Here is a 13668-nt window from a genome sequence, read left to right as displayed (position 1 = left end):
GGATGCTTTCTGGACATTTCACAATGTTCTAAGTCTTAAATTGTCCCATGGCATTTTTTGGAACGTGTTGCAGACATCAATTTCAGTGCATGTTTACAAAAAAATGAAAAAAATAAAAAAATTTATTGTTTCTCTACAGATCAAAATATATTTATAAAATCACTGCTATCTGCTTTTATTCACATTACTTAGTGATGCAAGTTTATTGGAATTGTGTTTGTATTAGACAGTGTGATTGAGTGCCTAAACATAAAACTAAAGGTTGCTTTGAGCTGTAGCATTTCTTTTCCATTCATTCCACTCAGAATGTCTCTAATTCCAAACATAAGAGAACAGACTCTGTTTTATATGAGAACCAGTATAGCCTAAGAGAGATTTACACAAGGCTGTAAACAAGTACAGTACTCAATTCAATTCAATTCAACTTTATTGTCATTATACTGAAACAGGGTTGTACAGTACAATGAAACACTTTTAGGCTAGATCTCCAGTGCAATTACAGACAACATAGTGCAAGACAGGACATAGTGCAGGGACATAGAACAATAAATACAGAAAATAAATACAAGTATATACACTGCAGTAGGTGTGCTGGTACTTTAACACTGTTAATATAACAGTAGGTGCAATAGGGTATGTAGAGGGCAGGGAGCAACAAACTATGGGTTAAAGTGCATGGTGCATACAGTCTCTGAGCTGATGGCGATCTGAGGGATAGTAGGGGGAGGACAGAGGTCAGTCTGTTAATCAGGTTGAGGTTGGTGTGAAGTAGTGTGAACAGAGGTCAGTCTGTATGAGTTCAGGTTGAGGGTAGTGTAGCTGGTGACACCAGTTTAACAGCACGGGGGAAAAAGCTGTTTCTGAGTCTGGTGGTTCTGGCTCTGATGTTCCTGTACCTCCTTCCAGATGGCAGAGGCTGGAACAGCGGATGGCTGGGGTGTGTGGGGTCGGAGGAGATGCAGAGGGCCTTCCTCAGACATCTCTTGCTGTAAAGGTCCTGCATGGGTGGGAGGGCAGCCGCGGTGATGCGCTGGGCAGTTTTCACCACTCTCTGCAGGGCCTTGTGTTCAGCAGCAGTGGCACTGCCGTACCAGACTGTGATGCAGCTACTCAGAATGCTCTCCACAGTGGATCTGTAGAAGTTGCAGAGAAGCTGTTGTGGCAGGTTGACTCTCTTCAGCCGTCGGAGGAAGTGGAGCCGTTGCTGTGCTTTCCTGATGATGTGGGATGTGTTCAGTGACCAGGTGAGATCCTCAGAAATGTGGACCCCGAGGAACTTGAAGCTGCTCACTCTCTCCACCGTCGTCCCCTCGATGCTCAGCGGTGCATGCACTCTGCTCCCCCGCCTGAAGTCAACAATCAGCTCCTTGGTTTTGCTGACGTTGAGGGAGAGGTTGTTGGCAGTGCACCATTCAGCGAGGAGCTTCACTTCTTCTTCACTTCTTCCCTGTATGCTCATGCACACCATCACCACACTGAACAGTTACAGCATGATTCACAGTACAGTTAGATGTACAGTAGAGTTAGACCTCAGGAGAAACACTAATCCAGAAAGAAAGATACTAGCCATTTGCTATGACAAAGCTAGGTTTGTGATTTGGGTTTGGGTTGTCTTGGTTATAAACAGGCATGGAAAGAGAAAATCCCTACATCAGTAAAGGTACTGTTTCTGTGGTGATACTTTACTTGAGTACAAGTAAAAGTATTAAAGTAAAAGTAAGAGTAAATAAGTTGTTTGAAAAACTACTTGAGTAATTGAGTTACTTTTTGTATATCTGTAATCATAACATAAAAATATATCTGAGTTAAACTGGCAATATTACTGGAAATAATCTGTACACACAAAACTCAAGTCAAAAATATGACCTGAGGAAAACATATTTTGAGCTCTGAGATGATCACAGTAAGCTCTGCTAGTGCACATTTACACATCTTTCTGTATATAAGGTAAAGGATAAAATTTACACTAAGTACATGCATTTCAAGATGAAATGATTATATATGGCTTTCTAGTTTTTCTGTAAAATTATTTAGAATTCCTGAAAGGCTGTGCAGAGTTTTTTACTGTTTAATGAAGTCTTTTTTTTTTTTTGTTTAGTCTTAAAAAAACAGATTACTTGATTAAGAGCTCATATTAACAGGCGTCAGTCTCTAAAGAAAGTAAATATTACACTCACAGCCTTCAAACCGTATACATTTGCTGATACCTGTACATTTCTACCATTAAGGTCATTAGCAACAACAGCAATCCCTGAGTCAGAATGGTCATTTTGCAGAGAAAACTCTTGCATGCCTCATTGGGCGTCATGCCTGTAAAGTACAATTGCAGGGAAGCACTGTGAGTCTTGATGCTAGGGGAGTATCTAAAGTATTAGCTGTTTATTTCTACATTTAAGGTGGACCGCTATCTATCACACTCTCATAAATGAAGTTAATCACTTATAGTGCAGAAGGAAGTGGGTAATGCAGGGAGGAAGCAGTGTGTGCTTATGTTACCACCAACAGTTTAATACACCTTCATAATAAGCACTGTTAAAGTTCGAAAAGCTTAAATAACCCATTTGCTGTGAGTTTAGTCTGGGACTCAGAGCAGCAGGAGAGCAGTCAGGGTGTGAGGAGGAGGACTACAAGTATCTGATGTATATATATTGCTAACTCTGATTGGTACTTTGGCAGATCTGACATCACCTGCACCAAATTTAGTCCCACCCAACTCAAATCATACAGAAGAAAAAGTACTTTCAAAAATCTCTCAACAGAAAAGACCAACAGCATTATTTTCTCTGCCAGTTCATTGTAAACTCACCGCAAAACTATAGATAATAGAAGAACATGAAAGTTTGTAGACAGGACATTTAAAAAAAAACAAAAAGTGAGGAAAAAATTCAGGGGAGCTGTATTAGACTAGATTTCCTGTATCACATGACCATATACCAGCAAAACTGTGACAAAAACATTTTATGTGGACTGACACCACTGTTAACTAAAGCAGCTTAAGTTAACTAAAGCTGGCAGACCGATATATTTAATAAAACATAAACAACAGATTAAAATTTTTATAAACAGCCACCATTTTATCCTGTAAGAACGAAGTAAGAAGAGGTTTGGCAGCTGATAATAACACCATTGACAGTTTAAATGAAATATGTTCCTCGTATGTGCTGGTAACATTCTCTTCTTTCTTTTTCCATTAAACTTCACATGTACATGTGCATATGTGTTTCCTGTTAGTGAGGCCTGCTGTTCAAACAGCCAAATAGAGGTAGGCCAGAAACTTTCTCATTACTGCTGCTTTCTTCTACACCCACTACACACTACCCCTTCTCACACCCACAAGTTTCAGCGCATTACATGCATCTGGTCTGCAAAACTATCAGCAATTGCGTTCCTTCAGTTGGCTAAATCATCTTGATCACTTTCTACCATCTCAATAAAAATGAGCACAAAGAATATATTACCTGAATGTATATGTTTTATCTTCAGAGCTGCTATGAAATGTAAAAGATGTTGACACTAAGGTTGAAATTACCAGACTCATAGAAATTAACATTAACTTACTGAAAACCAAACACATAAAAAAGCTTGAATTACAACATTTTTGTATATGATGTTGTGTAAAGATAAGTTTGTTCACCACATGCTCATGATTTTGTGACTGTATCTGACTCTGACTGTAACCATGTTAACAAAGTCTTGCATGTGGTCTCTACTATACTGTGTTCTGCTGCATGGCACAGTGACCACAACCGTTACCCTGCTCCATTCTTTCATTTATTTTCAAATATGCCCCCTTTAAATGAAGTTAAACCAGCCTTAACATCAATCTTAACACTCTTCCTCTCGTTTGAAACAGTACTGACCAAAAGGCAGCACACGGCAATACTAGTGAAAAGCACTTCAGCAAAACCTTTTATACAAAAATTGTTCAAGCATAAAGATGACAGAGGTGTACTGCATAGAAATAATTTAAAGAATTATTTAACAATCACATTAAACAGAACTTTATTACTAGCACTCACTTCTCCACTGCATTAAACATTTCAAATTACTGTCATTTTGCTAACGTACCACAACATTCTACAACATATATTTCTAGCGTACATCACTCTACATTGAAAATGTAAAAGAGAGATATGTAGTTTTGTGCAAAAAGAGCTGGATGATGTTTCTGTATTTCCTCTCAACTACTGGACCAATAACAGCAGTGCTCATCTTCAAAATGTCCAATCAGGTACGACACTGGGCTGGTGTTTCCACTGAACGAACAAGTTCAACAGACCTCATTACTTCACTGTCTCATTGTCTGAGCAGCAACAATGATCACACTCATCACCACTCTTTGCCTATTTACTACAGGTGAGTGACATTGAGTTTGTTTATATAAATTTCTATATAGAATATACCATATTAACACTACAACCAATGCTAAAAAACGTTTTTTTTAAACGTTTACATACTTTTTCAGTGAAAAATGACGTCTCTGGGCTTCAAGTACAAACTGTGAAGAGTGGAAATAATGTTGTCATAAAGTGTGATGAAAACATTGTCAAAGAGAAGAAAACTCATTATTTATCTTGGTATAAACAGAGTTTAGGAAATGTGCCAGAGCCTGTATTGAGACAGTTTGGAGATAGAGAGAAGTACAGATTTACACCAGATTTTAATGATGGCCACTTCACTGTGGATGAAGAAACATTTGATCTCAGTATAAAAGGAATGAAAGAAGAGGATGCAGCAACATATTTCTGTGGAAAAGTAAAGGCGAATGTTGTAGAGTTTGGATCTGCGACTCGCTTGTTTTTTCAAGGTAAACAGCTCTCTCTAACTTTAATATCTGTAACTGTTAATTCTATTTATTTTATTGCAGTTCAAAATTATATATGTTTATTTGTGTTTTACAGTGATCATTGTTAGTGTTATTTCTGACTGTTTGCTGTTTCTACTAATTGATTTTAAAGCTGAGACGATCGACCATCGATCTCCGACTGAAATAGTGATTGAGACTGAAGAGTCTGTTACTCTCCAGTGTTCAGTACAATCTCTTACTCCAGACTGTTCAGGAGAACACAGTGTGTACTGGATCAGACATGGATCAGGAGAATCTCATCCAGGAATCATTTACACTCATGGAAACAGGAGTGATGAGTGTAAGAGAAGCTCTGAGACTGATTCTCCTACACAGAGCTGTGTCTACAAACTCCCCAAGAGAAACCTCAGCCTCTCTGATGCTGGAACTTACTACTGTGCTGTGGCTGCATGTGGGCGGATAGTGTTTGGAAATCAAACTAAAGTTAATGTAAAAGGTAAGACTTAGATAGTGATATGATAGAGCTTCTGTTCTCTAATTTCTCTGCAGGCTAAAGTTCTATTTTTTTTTAATCTTGCTTTAGAATATAACATCTGATTCTAACCCAAGGTACATATTTCTGATCTTTTCAGAAAATAACAGTTGGATTGTTACCACTTTGACAACATTGAATGTAATATCTGTTATTGTGATCATGGTTCTGGTAGGAGTTTTACTTAAGAATCAACGAAAAGGTTAGTTTCTGTTTTTACCCACTGTAAGCTGATCTCACCAAACTTTATATCACTTTTTACATGTAAATATCAATAAAGGTCATTATTGTTCTTTAAAGGTGCTTCCAACAGCCATCCAAGCCACACTGATCAGGTAATTACATCCATCATCTGCATTTATATGGCTGATTACAGAGGTTTTACTGTGCTTGTAATGCCTGTTCTTCATTTGGTCTGTAATGAATTGTAATGATTTCTGCTGAATCTCAGGCTGAAGACACAGAAGTTTTAAACTATGCTGCCCTGAAGTTTGCTAAGAAACATCCCTCCTCCAGACCACCCAGAGTCACAGAGAGTCAAGTCCTGTATTCACAAGTCAAACACAGATGATAAGAAACGCGGTACAGACAGCATCACAACAATGGAATTATCACCACAGTGGAACATATACAGATAGAGCTAACTTCACTTTTCTAATGTTTGGAATGAGAACATGTTTAAAAGCAAGGTAAACTGATAATGTAAGCCTGTTTGTTACCTACCGCAGGCTGTAGCTCTCAGCCGAATAAAACAAGACTAAATGCTGTAGCTGTTAGGGATATTTAGCTAGCTAATTTAGTAGGTCTAGCAGATTTTTTCATCTAACACATTGTTCAGCTAATTACTTTTTTAAAACCAGAACAAAGCTTCTACATCTAAATGTGCACTCTTGTTTCTATGTGACACCCATATATGTCTATATAATGCTATAGAGATCTGTTTTAAGACAGTAGATCAGAGATGTGTGGGTGCAAAATGGCTTCATTCACTTTCTAATGTAAGAGTAAGGAAATCAGTCAGATAAATTTACATCAGTTATTTGTCTTTTATCCATGAACTCACATGGAAAAAGGAAATAGCTTGTTTTTGCTACGCAAAAGCTAATGTTAATGAAATTAATAAATAATAGAATTAATAGTAATAATGGCTCAATTCATAATATTACTATGTAGTTACAATGTACTATATTCATTATAATTATATACAACTATTTTTATACCCTCAAGATAGAACATTTGTATAATGAATAAACCTTTATCAGCATATTGCAACATAACATATCCTTAACGATATATTTTTTTTTCATAAATTTATTATGTGTATAATTGAGAGTGATTTCATTCATAATCAGTCAACAGACTCATTTGCATATTGATTGTGAAAGTATGTTTTTGTGTGTGATTAATAAAATAAGTGATGGTTTATGGAAAAAAATTAAAAAAAACATGCATGAATGTAATAAGTTTAATTAACATAAAATAATGATTTTACTGAACTTTAATTATATGTGAATGTCTTTGTATACTATCAAATGAAAGTTTGAAAATAAAATGCCACTATAAGTGTGATCTATAAAGGCTTGTTGGTAAGGTTGTTGCTGGAGGATATTAACCCCAGGTAACAGAGCGGAGGACCTTTCCTATAAAGGTCACATATTTTACTCTTCTTATTCACTTTATTATAGTTCCCTGCATTCATTGAAGGACACTTGTGAAGATTATAAAACAAATAATACCTTAGTTCATCATTGATATGATGTGTTTTTTGGTGATGTGATTTTGTATGCTAATGGACAACTGGTTGTCTCAGTGGAAGGGGTGGGGTAATGGGTGTGTCCATTTTGACATGTTGGAAAGCACAGCAATAGCTGCAGCAGAGCACAGAATGTAGAGACGATATTTGTTCTTTAAGCTTGTTAATGCTGAGATACAGTTTAGATGATTAAACACCTTCAGTCATTATTTAATATTTTATTTATTTATTATTTGATCTGTCTTTATTATTGATGTCTGTTAGCTTAGCTATATGCCCAACCTACTCTAGTCAAGGCAGAATATTTACTTATACCATAGAAAGGGTCTGTTGACATACACTGCCATTAAGATTAGCACATGTCAGTGTCACTGGTGTGCTGAAAATCTAGTCAGCAGTGGTCCTATGGTGGTCCGTTTTCACTGATGAACAGAGGCAGCTAATAAATTGTGCAGCAAAAGATACACAGTCAGTTACAATCTGCTTGTAACAATCAGTACAATCAGTAATCGGTAACTGTAGCACGTCCTTGTGTCTTTATTTTATACCCCAAACCATCAAAAATGAACCAAAACGGGTCACCTCTCTGTGGCTTCTAAACTAGACTTTTCAATCTTTTTCTTAAAACCAAGATTTTCACTTAGTCAGTCTGTTTCTGCTTCTGCTCGTCCCACTCTTCTCTTCCTCTCTGTTCCCTCTCTGGTCTTTTTAAAGGTGCCCACGCTGCCAAAGCCTAACAGGATCAGTTGGCTCTCATTAAGCAGCATGAACACCTGAGCCGTGAGGGAAAGAGAGCTCGTTGTTCCACTGCCTCCATCCACAGCTTGTCTACAAGGATCGAACGTGAGGCACAGTTAGCAGCCTCACTGCGAACAGGAGGCGGGGCCCGGGAGATGGGGTTAGAGACTCGAGCGCCATCCTCATGCCTCTCGTGGCTGTCATTGTTTTCTCGCAGTCTCTTACGGCTGACGTTCTCCTCTCGCTGTCACTGCGGGCCTCGTTGGCATGTGAGGCTTGGACACCGCCTTCCCATGCTGTCACGTGGCTGTCGTCGGTGTCCATGGGTCAGGCGCCTGGCACAGTAACCTACAAAGAACCCTTACATGGTAGGTGCAAGTGAAAATATGGTCAACTTTATATTCTATATTGACTCTACAGTCTGTATTGCCCCTATTTCTGTTTAGTGGATAAAGTCTTGCACATATCTAGTCCACGTAATTCTGAGTCATGTTACAAATCTTAGTTGATCTTTATCAACCTTACTCTACACTACACTTGTCTTGTCTTGGTCTGTTCTTTGTTAACTACTAGACACCTTCACTTTATAAGTAGCCTTTGTTTGTCCAAATACAATCACCACAGTAATGCTAGTTTCCACTAGCATTCTACTGAATATGCAGTGTTAAGTTAGCATCAAGCTAACAGTGGTGTACATGGACTTTCCCACAATGGGTTAAATACTACTGATGGCACCCCTAGTTTCTTTGACATTTAAAGCTTGTGAGATATTCTTTGTATGTTGCAGTGTTTCCTTGAATCCTTCAGTAAATATTTGCACTTAAAGTCTCACTCAGAATATTAGGGGAGACTTTCGTATAAAATACGCCTCACTTTACTTAGAGTGGACAAATACAACTTACAAGCTCTTATAATGTGGTTATAATGTCATATGTCTATCAGTAATAACCTACATTCATAATGGCGAGTATATACATTCTGTCTGTGTTCATGCTAGGTTTGTTGGTCATAATCCACTCTACAAGCTGGGAGTTTCTCTGACACACTATAATATGTTATGGACACTACTTATAATGTTATTATAAGAACGCATAATAAATATAGCTCTAAAGTGCTATGCAGTTTCGTAAATGTTTATAGCCATGTTTATAATGCCTTATGAATGCATTGTAACATATTATGAATGTGTTCATGGACTTTTAAAGACATGGCATTCACAGAAAGTGTTACTTAAGTTTTTTGCCGTTGTGCATCTCCATTTTGGTGCTTTTTTACTGTTATATAAGTAATAGATAGTTACTTTAATAATTAAAAAAGAAAAATTGTGTTAAAATTTCTTGGCAAACGGACCAATAGAAATGGTTCCCAATTACTTGGAAAAAGACGTTACCTTAACTTCCACTGAAAGTTAAGCATGTTTTTTTCTTCTCCTCTAAAGTTACCATTTTGGAGATATGAGGTTTTGTTTAGACAGCGACAATTTGCTACCAGATGCTGTCACATTGAACAAACATCCTGCCACGCTGAACAGCCACCCCCCTTTCCCAGTGTCCATACTTTTACCATCACAGCTGCCTTTTAACATGCAGGCGTCTCTAATGAACAAGAGATTACAAAACAGTCAGGTAGTGTCTCATATAGGAAATACTACATTTCTGTCAGTGACTGATCCAGCTGAGTTTTTTCATTGACGTTAACATGCTTTTTGTAAGCTAATTGGATCATATTCTGTCATCACTTAGGTACTTTGGGTTTAATCTAACAGTCACCAAAATAATCAGAGCCAGGCTTTAAGTTTATATCTTTAGTGAAGGAGTTGCTACAAACTTGCTAGAAACCCACCACCACAAAGCAAACAGTCTAGGGAAGGTTAGAGGTTGGCTAGCTGGGGTCACTAGCCAAATGGCTAAGAGTTGCAATTACCCAGCATAGAAGTGAGGTGTTTGAGGCTACAGTGTGTCCGTGTAAGCTGAGAGCATTTTCACCTACAGTATATCACCTGAAGGTCCCCGGCCAACCTAAGCACGGTCTCTGTAGACGAACAGCCCGAGTGTTGAGATAAATAAGTACAAAGGATAACGGCTTCCGGCGGCGCGGCGGGTAGCTGCAGCGGCCACTTCAGGGAACAGCAAAGCGGTGCTTTTTTTGCTGTTTTTGTCTACTATCTGTTGTGTAACCCAACGAAAACTATATATCATGACTGCGTCAACCAGCACCAGCGTCTACCATCGCCAGAACCTGCTTCAGCTGAGAAATCAGCTTCAATATCAATCTCTGCTTCCAAACAAACTGCAGGAAGAGCTGCGCGAGCTAGGCCTGCTAAGATCCACGGCGCTGCGTGAGCCTGCTGGCCGAAAGCGATGCGCGAAAAGCCGGAAGCGAGGCAAGCAAGGCGGGGTGCGCGCTAGGCTAATGGCTAACCCCAGACGACCAGCCGTTCCATCGCTTCTTCTATCAAACGTTTGTTCCTTGGGGAATAAACTGGACTACCTCCGGATTCAGCGGGCTACCCAGCGTGAGTTCAGAGACTGCTGTGTTCTCGTTTTTACGGAGACATGGATGACGAGCTCAACTCCGGACTTAGCCGTTCAGCTCGACGGCCTGTTGTGCTTCCGTGCGGACAGAGGCGCTGAGCTGTGCGGTAAGACTCAAGGTGGGGGACTGTGTGTTTACATCAACACTGAATGGTGTAAAAACGCAGCACTGGTCTCTAGTCACTGCTCACCGCTGGTGGAGTTTGCGATTGTCAGAGCCAGGCCATTTTACTTGCCAAGAGAGCTAAATATGCTGTTCATAGTAGCGGTGTATATAGCTCCCAGTGCTAACGCTAACGCCGCACTGAACGAGCTGTACAGCGCTATCAGTGATCTCCAAAACATGCACCCAGACGGACTGTTTATTGTTGCTGGAGATTTCAACCATGCAATTCTGAAGTCAGTACTCCCCAAATTTCACCAGTATGTGGACTTTGCAACCCGGGGGGCTAACGCGCTTGATCTTGTTTACACAAACATCCCCGGTGCGTACAGGGCTGAGCCCCGCCCCCACTACGGCTACTCAGACCACATCTCTGTGATGCTCATTCCAACATACAGACCGCTCATCAGACATGCCAAACCAGACCAGAAGCAAGTGAGAACCTGGCCATCAGGAGCTATCTCTGCTCTTCAGGACTGTTTTGAGCACACTGACTGGGAGATGTTCAGAGAAGCTGCAACCTACGGTGACTCCATCAATCTGGAGGAGTATACAGAATCAGTGACTGGCTACATCAGCAAGTGTATTGATGATGTTACTGTCTCCAAACTCATCACAGCTCACCCCAACCAGAAACCATGGATGACTGCAGAGGTGTGCATGCTACTGAGAACCCATGAATAGGCTTTCAAGTCAAGGGACAGAGCAAGCCTCAGGATAGCAAGAGCTAAGCTTTCCCGGGCCATCAAAGAGGCTAAGCGTGCCTACTCAAAGAAAATCCATGAACATTTTCAAAACACTGCTGACACACGGCGCATGTGGCAGGACATCCAGGCCATCACCAATTACAAGTCACCTCCACCTGCTTGTGACAGTGATGCCTCCCTTCCAGACGCGCTAAACAACTTCTATGCTTGGTTTGAAGCACAGAACGGCACGACGGCGAGGAAAACCATACCTCCTCCAAATGAACAGGTACTGTGTCTGTCCACAGCTGATGTGCAGAGAAATTTACTCAGAGTCAATCCACGGAAAGCACCTGGATCCGACAGCATACCGGGCAGAGTGCTCAGAGATTGCGCCACACAGGTGGCTGATGTTCTCACGGACATGTTCAACATCTCTCTCAGCACTGCAGTCGTTCCAACGTGCTTCAAGTCCACCATCATCGTCCCTGTGCCGAAGAAGTCTCCAGTGTCCTGCCTCAATGACTACCGTCCCATTGCACTCACTCCAATCATCATGAAGTGCTTTGAGAGGCTTGTCATGAGACACATTAAAGACCAGCTTCCTCCTTCACTGGACCCACTGCAATTTGCATATCACCCCAACCACTCTACAGACGACGCCATCTCCACCACACTCCACCTGGCTCTCACCCACTTGGACAATAAAGGCACTTATGTCAGAATGCTGTTCATAGACTTCAGTTCAGCATTCAACACCATCATCCCTCAGCAGCTGATTGGAAATCTGAGCCTGCTGGGCCTCCCCCTCCCATCCTCACCATGTTCTACAGGGGGACTGTGGAGAGCATCCTGAGCAGCTGCATCATCGCCTGGTTTGGGAACTGCACCGCCTCCGACAGCAAGACCCTACAGCGCATAGTGAGGACAGCTGAGAAGATCATCGGGGTCTCTCTCCCTCATATCCAGAAATCTGTGCTGTGTCGGTGCTACACTGTCCGGTCTGTTTACTGTGTCTAATGTCTGTTTAATTTATTGTATTTATTGTATTGTTTTCTAGCTTAATTTTCTGTTTGCACACTGTCTGCACGTTCGCACTTTGTAATTTTGTACTTTTGTACTTTTTGTTCCTTGTTGCACCTTGTTTCACTCCACTGTGTACTTGTACATAGATGGAATGACAATAAAAGCCTCTTGACTTGACTTGACTTGTTAAGGAATGCAGAAAAGTATGATAACTATTCCTAGTTAGTTTGGTGAGGGATATGGTGCTCCTCAGCTCCAGCACTTGTACTGCTACTAGACCTTTCTCCTACTTTTATCGTTCAAATCCAGAAGCCATCCTCTAAAAGATACACTCCCTTCCTGTAAATAGGATCTCTGGGAACAGAGAGATCCCCTGGTGGATGAAGTGTGTACTGTAGAACAGAATGCACCCAACCTAGTCCTGACAGGGTCAACATCCACACTGCAACATCCAAAGTAAAAAATATGTTATTCGAATGTCTGTTACAAGCTTCAAATGTCTTTATTCTCAGGAGCTGCTATGAAAAATTAGTGGTTAGCTTCTTTGTAGCTACTTTCCCAAAATTTGTAGCTAGCTTCAATTTAGCTACTTTTCCAGAAAAAGTAGTGGCTACTTTTTAGCTACTTTTTGAAAAGTAGTGCACTACTTTTTAGCTACTTTCAAAGCGTGATCATCAGAATGTGAATCTCCACCTGACACACCAAACAAGCCTAACTGAAAATGTCAACAAGACACTGCATTTAATCATGTGCCAGAAAGAAACATACAACTGAAAAGCTGCAAATATACAAAAAGATCACCAAAAAGTGTAACCAACAATCAAACTTACACAACCAAAAGTGTGATATCCAACAAAAATTTAGACTAAGTAAAGGCAAAGTCAATCATTCCAGGTTTTTTTCTAACAAAAATCCACAAAAACGAACGTATACAAACCAAACAATTTTGTGCAGAGCATCGTCAACTGTTGAAATAAAACTGCTCCAATTTAAACATTTCAGCAAAATTTGTACAGATATGACATTCAGAGTCCGTTAAACTTCAGCAGCACTTCAGCCTCAAAATTCTCATCAGTGACCCAGACTCTGTTTGGGATAAGAATCAGGCCTGCTGCAGAGCTGTTGCGGCTCCACAGCAGAACTAGATTATTAGGTAAAATCATAATCATCCTTTGCTGTAAAATCGTTATAACACACAGTTCTAACACAGTTTTCACAATAAATGGTCATAAATGCTGGAGTTGAATGTATAACTGCTAATTCACCAACTTTTAACGCTGAAAGTTGGCATGCAGACTGCTGGTCACACAGCAACGCAGACAACAATCTCTCTTAGCTAGTAGTTAACAAAACGGCAAAGAAGAAATTTAAGACAAACATCGATAATTTGGAGACGAACTGACTATTCACATTTATAAGCACTCCAGCT

General features: G+C 40.1%; 1 protein-coding gene across 1 annotated transcript; it reads left to right on the top strand.

Moving 5' to 3' along the window:
- The first annotated feature begins 4316 nt into the window (after nucleotides 1–4316).
- On the top strand, nucleotides 4317–5910 carry LOC118826060. The gene is made up of 6 exons (XM_036596949.1): nucleotides 4317–4356; nucleotides 4466–4807; nucleotides 4959–5303; nucleotides 5440–5541; nucleotides 5640–5674; nucleotides 5791–5910. Exons 1-6 carry the CDS (start codon nucleotides 4317–4319, stop codon nucleotides 5908–5910), a joined length of 984 nt encoding a protein of 327 aa, XP_036452842.1.
- The last annotated feature ends 7758 nt before the right edge of the window (nucleotides 5911–13668 follow it).

Source organism: Colossoma macropomum, unplaced genomic scaffold (assembly GCF_904425465.1).
Source record: "Colossoma macropomum unplaced genomic scaffold, Colossoma_macropomum, whole genome shotgun sequence".
Classification (NCBI taxonomy): domain Eukaryota; kingdom Metazoa; phylum Chordata; class Actinopteri; order Characiformes; family Serrasalmidae; genus Colossoma; species Colossoma macropomum.
The sequence above is the reverse complement of the archived record's forward strand: the minus strand, read 5'-3'. Positions and strand labels throughout refer to the sequence as shown.